The sequence below is a fragment of the Pogonomyrmex barbatus genome, unplaced genomic scaffold (genome assembly GCF_055798465.1).
Source record: "Pogonomyrmex barbatus isolate J1 unplaced genomic scaffold, ASM5579846v1 scaffold3, whole genome shotgun sequence".
NCBI classification, from domain to species: Eukaryota; Metazoa; Arthropoda; class Insecta; order Hymenoptera; family Formicidae; genus Pogonomyrmex; species Pogonomyrmex barbatus.
Window position 1 is genome coordinate 2,679,413 of NW_028297127.1, and position 15,151 is coordinate 2,694,563.

General features: G+C 38.7%; 3 protein-coding genes across 4 annotated transcripts; all 3 read left to right on the forward strand.

Annotated features, from left to right (window-relative positions):
• Positions 1 to 1,307: 1,307 nt before the first annotated feature.
• On the forward strand, positions 1,308 to 10,074 carry LOC105430640 (uncharacterized). 2 transcript variants are annotated; one of them, XM_011644294.3, is made up of 8 exons: positions 1,308 to 1,431; positions 3,749 to 4,031; positions 4,230 to 4,400; positions 4,768 to 5,934; positions 6,574 to 7,320; positions 7,591 to 7,756; positions 8,260 to 8,617; positions 9,221 to 10,074. In XM_011644294.3, the coding sequence occupies exons 2-8, from the start codon at positions 3,750 to 3,752 to the stop codon at positions 9,576 to 9,578; spliced, it is 3,249 nt and encodes a 1,082-aa protein (XP_011642596.2). In that variant the 5' UTR covers positions 1,308 to 1,431; position 3,749; the 3' UTR covers positions 9,579 to 10,074. The 2 variants fall into 2 exon arrangements, with proteins under 2 accessions (XP_011642596.2, XP_088936454.1); XM_089080328.1 differs by having other exon boundaries at positions 4,335 to 4,400.
• An 813-nt stretch (positions 10,075 to 10,887) lies between these two features.
• On the forward strand, positions 10,888 to 11,889 carry mRpS34 (mitochondrial ribosomal protein S34). Its single transcript, XM_011644295.3, has 2 exons — positions 10,888 to 11,344; positions 11,428 to 11,889. Exons 1-2 carry the CDS (start codon positions 11,159 to 11,161, stop codon positions 11,830 to 11,832), a joined length of 591 nt encoding a protein of 196 aa, XP_011642597.1. The 5' UTR covers positions 10,888 to 11,158; the 3' UTR covers positions 11,833 to 11,889.
• A 327-nt stretch (positions 11,890 to 12,216) lies between these two features.
• Positions 12,217 to 15,092, forward strand: LOC105430693 (uncharacterized). The gene is made up of 5 exons (XM_089080330.1): positions 12,217 to 12,905; positions 12,994 to 13,100; positions 13,187 to 14,249; positions 14,327 to 14,710; positions 14,860 to 15,092. The coding sequence occupies exons 1-5, from the start codon at positions 12,824 to 12,826 to the stop codon at positions 15,090 to 15,092; spliced, it is 1,869 nt and encodes a 622-aa protein (XP_088936456.1). The 5' UTR covers positions 12,217 to 12,823.
• The last annotated feature ends 59 nt before the right edge of the window (positions 15,093 to 15,151 follow it).

The window sequence follows — 15,151 nt, forward strand, 5'->3', positions numbered from 1 at the left end:
TGATCGCGGATTTATAGACTAACTTCGGAGTACATGGTTGCAACATCAATATCAAAGTTTCCTCGAATCAAGTCCTAGAGAAATTCATTATTTGACCTTGGCGAGATGACCCGACTAAATGATAATTTTTACGTAATCTCATTGACGAAAAGCCCAAAGTGACGTAAAGCGTAATTACGTAAGGTATAATTCATTCACAAAATACGCATTAAAAGTACCAGAGAGGACAAGTCTCTTCAGCATTTGTATTTGTGTACGTTTCTGTCTCTTGCATAACATCGGATTTGCCAGGAAAACCCAGTCGGTGTTCTCCAGGAATCGTGTGCAAATCAATTTTACGAAGATTCGTACAAAACGATGCCTGATGGCATTTTACATTCGCAACCGATTTTTTTATTAAAAAAAAGCAATTTATTTGAAAGATTGGAAGACTAAATCGATTTGCACAGAGAATATTGAAACTTTATTGCTGTCTTCATTTATTTTGTCTTTTAATTTTACTTTTAATCACGAACGACGCAAGTAAAACATAATGCATAATAATTAAAAATTTCTTTATTTGATCGCTGCGATGTATTTTTTAATTATAAATGGGATATCGAATCGTCATAATCGATCATAGAGCAATCAAGTATTAATCTCTCCAAATAATTTAATGTTCCATGATCGCAGGGTCTTTATTAAGAATTATAGGAAATTTTTAATTAGATACTGCAAATGTTAAATCAAGATATACGCTTAATAGAAATCATGTTAAATATATCATTGTTTTACTTTTCCACAGTACCGAATTAATGGATTATCCGGTGTAATTTTCAGCCAAAGCCCCAATGTAAATTTCAGCCGTTTCGCGTTGGAGAGTTCATTGTACTCTCTTCGTATTTGCTCGATAAAAAATAAATATTCTAAATGCTGTCACGGAAATAACAGAATAATGTAAAATGCAATTTCCAACCTATACATTTGATACCAATTCGCAATTTATGTGGATTAAAAATAGAATAGTCATAGCCGCAAAAAAAAAAAAAAAAAAAAAAAAAAACAGAAAAATGGTGCAAATTTTCGTATTTGTGCGACAGACAGAAGGGACAGGTGTGACGCATTCGGGGCATATTGTCCAGGTTAAACTTTTTCCTAGGTTCGCTTTGTTTTTATCGTCTGCCGAAGAAGCGTCACGAAGACGGATGTCCGCCTATTGTCGAATGACTCATGGATCTACCCCACCGGTGGTTCACGCGACGGGCCCAACATCCCCGAAAGGGACGACTTGTATATAAGATTCGTGAGGACTTCGGTAAAAGCACAGATCGCGCCGTCGTGCAGGGAGAAAGTGTTCGGTTAGAGAGCGAGAGTTCGAGTATAAGACGCGCTCGAGGACCAAGAAAATCAGTTTGTTGCGGGCGCATTCCAAGTGCGAAGACCAACAGTCAGGTATGTATTTTCAAACTAACAATTCAGACTCTAACAATTTCCGATATTTTATAAATAGTGACCTGAGAGCTCACTTTGTTGTTTATTTTATTAAATATAAAAAAAAAATTAACAAAAACAAATGGCAATACAATCAGTAATTGCAAAAGTTGAAAAATTGAAGGAAAAATATAAATAAATAATAAAATTTCCGAGTGCATCAATATTAACGTTTATGAATTCATTTACTTTATTGGCTGCCAAATTAATAGATAGAAATAGACGGAATGTATTAATTGAAGTAACTGTAGATAGTTCTTTCAGAGATGGACAAATATTTTCAAAGTAACGATGACTTGTGCTTTTAATTACAAACCGAATATAAATTGTAAAAAATGGATATGAAAGCTCATGTTTAATCATAGAGCGACTTGTTATCTAATCCAATAGAAACCTACTATTTTTTAGAGGGAAAGCAATTTTTCCACGTTTGCGAGAAGGAACGTTTTATCGATTACCGATTGACCGAGGCAATATATAATTTTCGCATACATTCATTCGCTGTTTATTCAGTAATTGAAATTGAGATTTCTCCGATATATTTCTTAAATGCGCAAAGATATACGCAGAGATGTCTCGTAAAATACTTTATCGAAATTAGGAGTGAAAAGTGTTCGCCTACGCGTGTCGCTCTATCGTGGAATAATAAAAACTTTCTCTTCCTTTAAATACCGCCTCTGCTTTGTCCCTATTCAGATTCGCGAATTTGTCAAGTATATCTGACCACTATTATATGCTAAAGACCCAATATTTTGCTACGAAGTTTTAAGAGAAGGCTATCGACGATCAGTTTTTATTTGATTACTTGGTTTATAATAAAAATGATATATGGAACTTTTATACATCGTTTTAACATTTAGACACTTTATAAATATTATATTTTATTTTCAAGGCAGAGGAAATAAAGAACAAATTCAGCGCTCGAGCTTTGAGTAATAAAAATTAGGAGATGCGAGAGATTTAGAATAGTCATAAAATTTTTAATGAGTCAAGTCATCTAGGACGTATAATTGTTTTTCTATTGTCGGCCTACATTCAAGATAATTTATTGTAAGAAATGTTCGAGGATGATTGAAGAGGATATAAAGCCGGTCACGTTATTCTTGGACGTCATATAGAAAACATCGGTACGCGAATGTCATAGAGCATCAAAGTCGCGCAAAGAGCGAATTCGCGGTATAACGAGATGTCAGGGCAAGTGAAAAGCGAAATATTGAAATTATTTGCACGTACACAACACGTAATCACTTTCACTGTCGTAGGCGGTAAGCGAAAGACGCTACATATATCTTTGTCGAATATAGCGGTTCTATTATATAAACACGCATATTAATCACTTAAAAAAAAAAAAAAAAAAAATAGATTCTATTGCAACGTTAGATCACATGTATATGGAAATACTTTGCCTAATCTGAAATTTAAATCTCCGCGCCCGAATGGACGTCATACCGCATTCGTTACGCAATTGCTCTCTCCGTGTTGACGAGGTGATTTTGAAAAGAATAAATAATACGAGAGAAAGAAGATGTGCTCGGCGCCGGCGAGAGACATCACGTTAACGCGAACCGGCCAAACGACTTTCACCCAACTTCCTCTCGCTTTCGTTGGTCCCCGTCGGCTTAATTACACGCCTGTAAAGCGTCTTCATGCGAGACAACCTTAGCCGGTACCGTTACACCGGAAACTGGTATCACACGTGGATGAGTAAGAATGTTACTCCGGTGAACGATAAAGACTTTTTGCTTTCTCGAGAATCAATCAAATATTAAAATATTTTAGAATGCAGCTGAATGATTAATCTAAAGATCAAACGTGTATCCTTCATGATTTTGACCCGGTTTCGCTTCCAAGTAGTTGTACCGCGAACCGTTGTGAACAATAAGACCAAATGGAGAAAGGCGAGATGTACTTTCACGTGGATCCGCGCTTGATACTCATGGAGAAATTGTCGAGAGATCCTCGAGAGTTTGATTCGAGAGAAGAAAATCGTCGGGCGCTTTACGCCAGGAATTAAATTAAAATAATAAAGAGAAAATAATAATAGAAAAAAATAAGAACAACGGTAAAATGATAATAGTAAATTAAAATACATAAACTTATAAAGCTTATAGAATATAATTATAAGCTTATATAATTATGTATAAAAAATAAATTTTAATAAATGTTAAATAATTTTTCTGAAAACAACGACGAGATTTAAACGTAAAGTTGGGAAAAAGATTTGCCTGTTGGTTCAAAGAGCAGATATAAAACTGAGCCCTTTGTCTGTCCTTTACAGGATGAGGACGCAATTCATCCTGATAGCCTGCTTGGCAATAGCGAGAGAAGTATTTGGTACTCAAGTGTACGAGACGCCGAGTGACTCTTCGCAACAACAATGGCGGCCGTGGCAGACAGATCAAGACCTGATTCAAGCCTCGAGCGGAGGACAGAACAAGTATCATCCCGTCACGTTCGACGCTCCCGACACGCAACAGAAAGAGTCGCAACAATCATTGGTTTACAACGCGAATGTTCAATCGGGCGCCAGCGGAGTGGCTGACGTTGTCGGTCAGCAATCGGTAAGATTTTTATTTATTTTTATTTTTGTTGCAAAATATTCGATATTAAATATTAAGATATTAATACAAAGATAAAAATCGGGATTATAAAACTTTTGATGCAATAAAGTCTTGCGATCAACTGAGAAACATGGAAGAGATATCGGTTTTATCAAATGATTTATAAAGTTATGAATATGTTTATAAATTCAATTACAGATTGAGTCTGTGATCGATAATATTCTCGTATCTAATCGACAAGGTCGCAATCTCGAAGGATACGACGAAATCTACTCTGATCCTGACGTAAAAAATGCTTTGCAGCTTGGCAATGATACGATCGCGCGTACTTACATCAGGGACAAGCTCTGTTCTCTCGGTTTGATGAACGTGAGTATGATAGTTTCATAAGTTTAATCAATAAAAAGTATTATTAGTATTATTAATATTATTAGTAAAAGTATTATTAGTTTTAAATTTCCTTCTTTCCTATAGAAGTTTGAAAGTTAAGCTATAAACTTTTTAGCTTTCGGAAACTACGTATCCTATACGTATCGCTTTACAATCATTATTAATTCGAGTACAATGTTCGAATTGTTTTCTGTTTAATTTACAAATATTACACAAAACACATAAATTCTTAAAAGCCCGTGAAAACCATTTTATGTTCTAAATAATAATTTTTATATGGTTTCTAATATAAAATAAATTGATATTTTTATTGTATATTTTTATATACAGTTTTATATTTTTTTAGTGTGAGGATGCGGAAGGACGGCGTCCTTATTATTCCCCGCACCGTGACATTCACCCGCACGATGTCATTTATGCTCAACCGGTGACCATCAAGCCAGTGGGCCGTCCACTTCCGGCCATTCCCGTGAAGCGCCCGTACGGTTCAGCGAAACCCGTGCCTCTACCTCCGAGCTTCGGTTCTCCACTGGGACCCAATGTTTATCCTGGACCCGGACCAACATTCGGTAGACCTCCTCCACCCAGCTTCGTCGGTCCTTACCCTGGATACAAGAAACCCGGCCTCCCTCCCCCCTTCGTGTCCAAACCTATATACGAACACGGAATTGATGCCGAACCCGACTTCGAGGACAAGTTTATCGATAAGAAGCAGGTGGTGCTGCATCAACCGACTTCCTCGGGAGTTCAGCAACACGTTCATCATCATTATCATCACGGGGACGCCGGTGTAACCTCTGGCATCGTGCACAACGGCCCCGTGTCATCCCCCGCGCTCAGTGGTAGCGGCCTCGGGAGTTACGGTTACGGCAACAGCGGCACTTATGGCGCTACATTCAACGATTTCGAGGATTATAAGAAAGCGTTCAAAATCAAAACGTCCACGAGCAACAGCGGCCCATCGGTTTCCTCATCGTCCGTAAAAGGCTACGCGGATCGCTATCCCGTTTACGAAAAACCAAATGGCAAACAGTTCGTCGCCGGTGGACAATTCGGCGGCAATAATCAATTCTTAGGAAATGGCGGGAATAATCAGTTCTTAGGAAATGGCGGGAATAATCAGTTCTTAGGAAATGATGGCAATAATCAGTTCTTAGGAAACGGCTTTGACAGCGATTTCGGCTCCACCTCGTATGAGAATTGCGTATGCGTGCCGTATGATCAATGCGCGACGATCAATCACGTAGGCCGCAAGGACGATCTCTACCTGGCGATCGATCCGCGCAATCTCGACAAGGACATCGAAGCCGAGACCGTCAAAGTCGTGATCACCGACGGAAACGGTACCATGAGCGTCGTGAGGGTGCCCAAGGGAGTGAATGAAACCGAGCAGATCGAGCAGACGAAAAACGACTGGGCGAAGGAAGCGAGTGGAGAGGCGGAAGTTACGAAACGAAGCCGCAGAGATGTCAAGCACGTTACCAAGAAGGACGACAAGCAGGAGATACAAGAAGTAAGTTGACGCAGACTATTTCTCTCGCTTTTCTTGCGAGTTCCGAGCGGACGATGTGGTAATCAATGTTCAAAGACATGTACCAACTATTAAGTTTCGATCGTGATATTTAGCTTAGAGAGATGTTGAAATTTAGTTACATATGTATATATATATATATATATATATATATATAAAAAGTCGAAATTATTTGAAGAGATGTCACATCGAAAACTCTTGATATCGTATATCAATTAAACTATCGGACGTAGAGAATGCATGCTACTTGTAAATATATAACGCCATTGTTTTAATTCGTATCGCTCAGTTTGACACGCTCAGTCAGTCGGTTCGTCCTAGACCACGCAACCACGCAATTAAGCGTCCGTACTAGAAACAATAGATTAGAAGTCGTTGTAGCGGAGGACATCGGAACTCGGTGCGATATGGGTCGAACGAACGCTTCTAACAAAGCGCGGGCGAGTGTGAGGGAAAGCGACGAGAAAATCATCGAAAATCTCGGCTATAATCAACGTGCTAATTCTCCCGAAAACCGGGAACGGGATAAGGGAGAGAGAGAGAGAGAGAAAGAGAGAGAGAAAGGGGGAGAAAGACCTCACGGTTCCATGGTGAATGTTTGTTCGACTCTCTTCGTTGCAGAGACTGACGGTAGGAACCGGCAATCTGGACACCTCGAAACTGAACGTGAGGCCAACTTGGGGCGTCAGTTTCGGCCTACCGCAGACCGGCGGTCCGATCGCGCCCCCCCTGGGGATCCCGGGCTACGGGCTGGTCGGCGGACAGGGTATAAATCTAGGTCCGGTCGCCGTGAATCCGCTCGTGGCGGTGCAGGTCACCAAAGACGAGTACGGCGAGAAAGTTATCAAACCTTACGTGAACCTTCACGTAACGCCCCATCCAGGACTCGTTCACAAGCTGGGCCATCTCCTGGCCTACAAGAAGTACGGGCTGTACGGCGGTCATTACGCCGGTAATTATGGCGGTCATTACGGCGGACATTACGGCGTTTACGCTCCCCATTATCATACGCATCACGAGAGGCCGATCTATCATTACCCGTCGAGACCGCCATTCTACCCGTCGTATGACATTCACCATCACGAACCGATCTACCATAAGCCTCCCTACCACAGCGGATACAATCCCTCCTATTTCAAGGATGATAACGATGATTACGGCGACTATGATTATTCGGATGATTATCAGGATGATTACTACAGGAGTGCTCGCGCGAGAAACGCGACGGGAGGCGGACAATACCGGACGAAGGATTTGCCGAAGGTCTCGCCGCAGGCATCGGCCGGCGAGCGACAAACGAGCGGGAAGATCACCTTCTCGGATAGAAGGAAACGCGATACGACGGCGTTTAGCGATGTAACATTGGAGGTAAGGACACGGTCGGTTGATCTGCTCGCTCCGCTGAACAGACTTAACCGTTGCAGTAGGTCGTAGAGCCGCTGGTAAAGCGGCTAAGGCCGCAAAGCGGACGATTCAGGACGATATCACGGATGATAACGACTCCGCGAACTTAACGAAACGCGGGACTGTCAAACTGAGCGGCGACGTACAGATAAAAATCGAGGGCACGATAAGTAGACCCCGGTTACGAGATTCGTCGGGACGAGATCCATTGACCGACATTGTTTCTATCCGCAGAGACGATACGGACGTCCGCCGGCTTGCGGTTCTCATCACGTCTGCTGCCGAAGATCGCACATAATAGGAGCACGCCCACAACGAGGTCAATGCGGAGTTAGGAACACGCAAGGCATCAATGGCCGCATCAAGAATCCGGTCTATGTCGACGGAGATTCGGAATTCGGTACGCGACTCTCTGACGCAATTTATTGAATAGCATTTACTGTGAGTGGCGTTTGCAGAAAAGGAAACTGTCGATACTCTGAATTAGAGACGTTTCCCGGAGAAACACCCATGTCTTGGGAATATTAAGATGAAAAGCACAAACTGTTGGACGTTTCTCTTTCTTTAATGTAATTTCAAAAATAGCAAAATAGACGGATTAATTGATATTGTCACATAAATCCGTAATTTTACCGATACGCGATATCGATTCACTTTAATAAAACGTTAAATGGTCATTGGAAATTTGATATTATTATTGTAATATTAAATTGCAAACATTAATTTTTCATTTGCTTTAAATATTTGATATATAATTTCATATGTTGCAATTTTAGTACTTAACAATTTATTATTTTGCAATTTATTATTTTTCACGCGTATAATTTTGAATATCGTATTTTAGATGTTATACGTAATGTTAAATTATATTACACATTGTTATATTAAATCTTTTCTACTCAGGCGAATACCCGTGGCAAGTGGCTATCCTGAAGAAGGACACCACGGAAAGTGTCTACGTTTGCGGAGGTACTTTGATCTCGCCCCGACACATCATCACTGCCGCTCATTGCGTGAAGACTCACGCCGGTCGTGATCTTCGCGCACGATTAGGCGAATGGGACGTGAATCACGACGTCGAGTTCTATCCTTACATCGAACGCGACATTGTGAGCGTTTTCGTGCACCCCGAATTTTATGCCGGCACCCTCGCCAACGACATCGCTATTTTGAAGCTAGACCACGACGTCGATTTTGGAAAGAATCCTCACATTAGTGCCGCCTGCTTGCCAGACAAACATGATGATTTCACTGGAATAAGGTGTGTTCTCTTATAATTTACAGATAAAAATAATTTCAAAGAATTTTCAGCGTTAATTTCCAGCGAAAATTCTTTTTAATTTCAAGTTATCGAATTCTAATCCTTATAACTAAATTTGTTAGCGAAATAATTTATCACGCTACAGCGATGAAAAAAAAATTTACTTCAATAGAATATTTTAGTTATTTTAGTGTTATTAAGTCTATTACAACATTACAAGAGTTCTTAATATATAATGACTACAAGAATTTTAAGAAATTAGTTATATATAAATGGAGGTTCGTATAAATCTAAATTCTAAAATAATCTAATTCTAAATCTAATTCAATAGTATAGCAACTTGAATTATTTTTTATTCTTCTTAAAAACTTAATATTGCCTCATATACAAAGAAAGGAGAATTAGATAATTAAAAAAAAGCAGAAAAACAGAAATTCAGAAAAAAATTTATTTACATGATAAATTACAATTCTAATAAATTAAAAAAAATCCATTATTAAAAGTCAAATAATCTTACGATTGAAACTCGAACGAGCTCTCGCTCGTGAAGATGGAATGCTTCGATGACTTTAATCTAAATCTAACGAACAATGCAATTGACAGATGCTGGACCACTGGGTGGGGCAAGGACGCCTTCGGCGATTACGGCAAATACCAGAATATATTGAAGGAGGTGGACGTACCTGTCGTCAGTCACCACGTGTGCGAGCAGCAGATGAGGCGGACGCGATTGGGGCCTAGCTTCAACCTTCATCCAGGCTTCGTCTGCGCCGGCGGAGAAGAGGGCAAGGATGCCTGCAAAGGCGACGGCGGCGGCCCGATGGTCTGCGAGCGTAATGGCCACTGGCAGTTGACCGGCGTCGTCTCCTGGGGCATCGGTTGCGGTCAACCTGGTGTACCCGGGGTCTACACGCGGGTTTCTCATTACCTCGACTGGATCCTACAGACCATGGATTACTGAAATAGAAAATTCCGGTCATTGACAAGTCGTATCCGATGAGTGAAGAGATTTGATGAAGTTTCGCCAGATTCCTCGAAACCGAGCGAAAAAAAACTGAATTTTAATTTTAATCATATATACATGTATAGAAAGAGAGAGATGTGTATTTATATTAAAGCGCGAGTTATAATTTTTTAAGAGATTTTGAAGAGATATATTTATTCGCGCGATCGCTACTTATCTTCGTTCATTTGTTATCATCTAGGCAAAATGTCTCTCTCTCTCTCTCTCTCTCTCTCTCTCTCTCTCTTCTTACTATTTAAAAATGTTTAACTTATTGTACATAGATCCTCGGATCGCCATGATTCGCGCGATCTCGCGCTCCTGCGCACCGGCTAATAATACATACGCAATAATTCGCGAAATGTGATTCGAGCATTCGGATCGTCGAGTAATGCATTTTCTTTGCAACTGCTTATATATATATTTATCAATTTAAATAAATAACTTACATATATTTATACCATGACTGCTTTTTCCTTCCGAATCGTATCATGATTATGCTCATACATCCTTTAGTCTAAAAAATTTTTAAAGAATTATTTTTTATTATTTCAAACTTATTCCTATATAAGTTTAAATCAAGAATTTGTCCCAACATAGTCAAACTATTAGAATATAGAAAATTGCATAAAGAGTATCTTATTTTGGTACGTAAGAAAATTTCGTAATGCACGGATCTCTGAGAGCCCCAAACTGATTTGGAAACATGTAGGAATAAAGTTCTAAAATTTTCAGATTTGTCCTTTATTTTCTTGAAGAAAATATAGTTATCATAATCATAATATATCGAGAATAACTCGGAATTCTCTTCCATGCGCGTGCGCGCATACGCATCTGCAATCGAACCTATTGTTATAGGAATTATGTTTATTAATTTTAATCTCAGTTAATTTATTCTTTACCTTTTTTTTTCTCTTTTTTTTCTTCTTTTCTGTCTGACCTTTTCATGCTGATGTCCAATGCTTATTTTCAGCATCAAAACAAATCGTCATCAAAAGTGATCATTTAAGTTTTACTATTTTGCATCACTTTGATCTACGACGTTAAAAGTAAGCATCGCGTGTCAATATGAATTGATATTTTTATATAGAAAGAAAAGAAAAATGAACGATACAGAAAATAAAGCTAAAAAGAACAAGTCCATTACGTGCACCGCTCGCATGTCACACTAAATTTGAATTGACATCACTCCGAGGTGCGCTGACCGCATCTCAGAACATCCGAGAAAATATTTTGGTATCGTTACTGCCATCTGTAGCCTTTTGTTGGAACGAAGAAATCAAGAAATCTAACCTCTCGCGCGATCTTTCTCTCTCAAAACATCTTGTGTATCGTCACTTGAAATACATGTAATTTTAAACACGTGAAATAAACATTGATTTCGATGTCACATCTTGTGAATAACTGCGAATAAGGATAACATCGAGGATAATATCGAGAAGGAATCGAACAGCCGTATAAATACGCAATTGATCTTAAGAAAAATCCTAGAGTTCAAACGACAAGTTGACTGCTGTTGCCGGTCACTGCGTACTATAATGCCTATAAAATTTATCGGTCGCACGACAGACTTCAAGGGAAAGCCCCTGTGGGAGATCTTGGGGAATCTGAAGAATTTCGGCGTTGGTAGGCTCGTGATAAGGAATCGCTTTCAAAGGTATCCCGAAGCTTGTTACATGAAGATATTGAAGGTCGGCGGGATGCCCGTGCCCGAGGAACCCTACGTAAGTTTTCAGAAACGATAGTTCCTTTAGATAATAATTTCTGTATCATATTCTCTGATTTGGTTACATTCATGTTGCTTTAGCTCGATCGCAAAATTATGGTGCTGGTAGAGAGAGTCTTTCGTGGCCATAAGAATCCAAAGCCGGTACAAATAGATGCTGCGAGTTACAAAGCAGATTATCAATTGGTACCTAAGGATCAAGAGCACCTGTTTCTCAATAACACCAAAGTATCAGAGCAGAGAATCCTACCCAGAACGACAGATTTTCCACCGCTGTTTTTAGAAATGATGATCCAGAAGATGAAAGCGAAAGGCATCACACCGCCAGAAGAGTTGAAATTAGATCTTAAATATAATTTTGAAGCAGCAAGCGTAAAAAATTATAGAATAGCTAAGGAGAATGAAACTCCGACAGTCAAACTAAACTTTAAATTAGATGAATCTAGTACTCTTTATCCAAAAGCAGAAGAGACGACAGTTTCGTGAGGTTTTATATCCATATGTAGTTGTTAAGAATAAATATTTTATAAATTATTCCTTAAATATGCACTGAATTATTGTTAGAGATAAAAAGAGAATCCAATTTTTAAAACTCTGCTTTATTCAATGTGCAATCCAGTTCAGGAATGACGTCTGTTTTCTCTGCACGAATAACCTGGAATTTACATGAGAACTATTAAACTTGTATTTTAATGTCTTAGTAATACTTTCCAAAATTGACGCATCTCCTGGACATCCGTTCTTTTCCTAACGAGCCAACCACGAACACATCTCTGTATACGTAAAGCCGCTTCTTCTTTGGTCCATAACCATGATTTCGGATAAATTGGCCTAGGACTAAAAAAGATGTAATAAAATAATTTGTAAGAAACGAGGATGTTTTCTTCTTACTAGAACTTTAACCATAGCTTAAATTGCGGTATGTCAAACACATTTTGCCAAGTACACAATCTACTCGGGTGACATGAATTTCGATTCCATAAGATTTCCGCGAGATAATCCAATCCATTGAAGGAGCATTTTTGTGTCTATAAAGCATAGTAATTTTTTTTCAAAATGTTTTTTGCGTTCTGATAAAACACGTAATGTTATACTTCTAAAGCATTTCGGCGATCAGCTTCGAATAACATTTCTTCCATTGCATTTAATAAAATCGGGAATATATTTTTGTTTAAATAATCGAGTACACTTTCAGACGAGGTTATCGAAGTCATTCTGTTATTTCTATAAGATCTTACAAATGTTGCAGAGTGAATACAGATGCAAACTATACACACTACGAGACTGCGAGTATGAAAATTCCTTGTGTGATGAAATTTGCTTGTCAATCTCAACAAAAGAATGAAATTGACAATGCTAAAGTAAAGATAATCACAATTTATTAGATCAAATTTCATTTTACAAAATCGTGAAATAATGCATCCTACGGATAAATATGTAATCTACAGAAGCATGATGTATTACATATAAATTCTAAATGTCTTGTAAAAAACCTGACTTTGCAAAAAATCGATGTCCTATAACTTGTCCCAAAGTCAGGGAACAACTCCGTAAAGCAAGTATGTTACTTTATAGAATTATGATTTAGAATCAACATTATTACTACGTTTAGTAAATGTTTCAACTTTTCTTTTTAATAACATACAGTCAAGGAATTCCCTAATATAACGGACGGGATTTTTCCACGGAAAAAGAACAATGAAGTTTTGCGACTTCCAGTGGATGTTATCTCAAAAGACACGCGAGATATTCCGGTAATCGAGCCTAAACATATTCATGAAATATCTGTTAATGATATTCCGTCTGAAGTACTAAAGATATTGAAACCGAATCTATCCAGGAACAAATAGTCACCAAGGAATTCCCTGTTAATTCAATAGAAAAAATAGCTGATCGCATTGATAAGGAAATTGATTTGAATAGAAAGAGAATAGATCGAGAACCCGCGATCATTCAGGAAGAAATAGATATTCCCTCAGAAAAGATACCTGATATTGACTATGTTGAAGAGAAAATCGATTTGAATGAAAAGAAAGTAGATCAAGAAGTTGTGATCATCGAGAAAGAAATAGATATCCCATCAGAAAAGATACCTGATATTGACTATGTTGAAGAGAAAATCGATTTGAATGAAAAGAAATTAGACCAAGAAGTTGTGATCATCGAGAAAGAAATAGATATCCCATCAGAAAAGATACCTGATATTGACTATGTTGAAGAGAAAATCGATTTGAATGAAAAGAAATTAAACCAAGAAGTTGTGATCATCGAGAAAGAAATAGATATCCCATCAGAAAAGATACCTGATATTGATTATGTTGAAGAGAAAATCGATTTGAATGAAAAGAAATTAAACCAAGAAGTTGTGATCATCGAGAAAGAAATAGATATCCCATCAGAAAAGATACCTGATATTGACTATGTTGAAGAGAAAATCGATTTGAATGAAAAGAAAGTAGATCAAGAAGTTGTGATCATCGAGAAAGAAATAGATATCCCATCAGAAAAGATACCTGATATTGACTATGTTGAAGAGAAAATCGATTTGAATGAAAAGAAATTAGACCAAGAAGTTGTGATCATCGAGAAAGAAATAGATATCCCAGAAAAGATACCTGATATTGACTATGTTGAAGAGAAAATTGATTTGAATGGAGAGAAATTGAAAAGGGAAGATGAAGAACATGTGATCATCCAGGAAGAAGCTGTTCCAATAAAAAGAATAACGGACGAGAAAATCGATTTTGTTGAAAAAGAGGATTTGATCGTTGAAAGAGTCACAGTTGAACCTGCAGAGGAAGTTCTAGTCGCGATTGAGAAACAGGAGATTATTGAAGATGAGATCGAACGAGCGCCAGCAGCACAGATTGACTTAGAAATATCGCAAGAATTAGAAAAGGATTGTAATTAAGAATAATAATTGATAGAAACGAATTTATGAAAAATTTGACTGATTAATAATTTTAAACGATAATTTCAGTCGAGTTGAAAGAGTTGGAAGAATATGTTGAAGAAGAGGAGGAAGGTATTACTGACTACGAGAAATTTATCGACGAGGAATTGCGGGAGCTTCTGCCTGCCGTAATAGCGAGGGAAATTCCGGAGGAGCCGAGGGAGGTGGAGCGTCGTGAAATTTCCAGGAATGCAGTCGCCTTGTACAACGGAATCGATCGCGAAAGACCTGTCAGAGCACCAAGGGAGCCAGAAGCGGTGACCGCAATGCCTGAAGAACGACCGGTTAGAGAAGAAATACCTGCAAGAGCTCTTGAGGATTCGATAATAGATCGGATCGTCTCGCGTGAGCCTGCGCCTGTAGTTGCAGATGTTTGCGATGAGACATACTGTTTAGTATGGAAGCAGAGAGGCAAGCAGTCAGCTTATTTTCAAGAGTATACTCATCTCTTGTATTGATCTGCCCTTCTAACGATACTTGCATATATATATATATATATACACACTTTATATATGCATATCAGTTTACATTCTACAAATCGAAATTCATTCCCATTACAGAACGCATTATACGCAAATTGAAGGAACGTCAGCGGATCATAGATCATTATTATCTGACGAAGGACTTCAGCTACTTCGAGGACGTATGCACGTGCTCTCTGGCTTGCATGGTGTACACTTTGAGCAGGGACCCGTTCGTGAGAAGCATATTCGCGTCTCTCGCATTGTTCGCGGTCGGGCTAAAGCTATGTTCCGAGCTGGATGCATGGGAGATGCCGAGTCGCGTCTCATAAGACCGAAATATATGTGTAATCCCCACCTAAGGCTTTCATAGAATGCGACGATCGCATTA

Excerpts from the sequence above, each read along its gene's own strand:
- LOC105430693 (XM_089080330.1), top strand. The coding sequence starts at position 12,824 with ATGTCTTGTAAAAAACCTGACTTTGCAAAAAATCGATGTCCTATAACT. Across the intron at positions 12,906-12,993 it reads GGAACAACTCCGTAAAGCAA|TCAAGGAATTCCCTAATATA; the intron begins GTATGTTACTTT and ends AATAACATACAG. Across the intron at positions 14,250-14,326 it reads GCAAGAATTAGAAAAGGATT|TCGAGTTGAAAGAGTTGGAA; the intron begins GTAATTAAGAAT and ends CGATAATTTCAG.
- mRpS34 (XM_011644295.3), top strand. The coding sequence starts at position 11,159 with ATGCCTATAAAATTTATCGGTCGCACGACAGACTTCAAGGGAAAGCCC. Across the intron at positions 11,345-11,427 it reads CCGTGCCCGAGGAACCCTAC|CTCGATCGCAAAATTATGGT; the intron begins GTAAGTTTTCAG and ends ATGTTGCTTTAG.
- LOC105430640 (XM_011644294.3), top strand. The coding sequence starts at position 3,750 with ATGAGGACGCAATTCATCCTGATAGCCTGCTTGGCAATAGCGAGAGAA. Across the intron at positions 4,401-4,767 it reads GTTCTCTCGGTTTGATGAAC|TGTGAGGATGCGGAAGGACG; the intron begins GTGAGTATGATA and ends ATATTTTTTTAG. Across the intron at positions 7,757-8,259 it reads CGACGGAGATTCGGAATTCG|GCGAATACCCGTGGCAAGTG; the intron begins GTACGCGACTCT and ends TTTTCTACTCAG.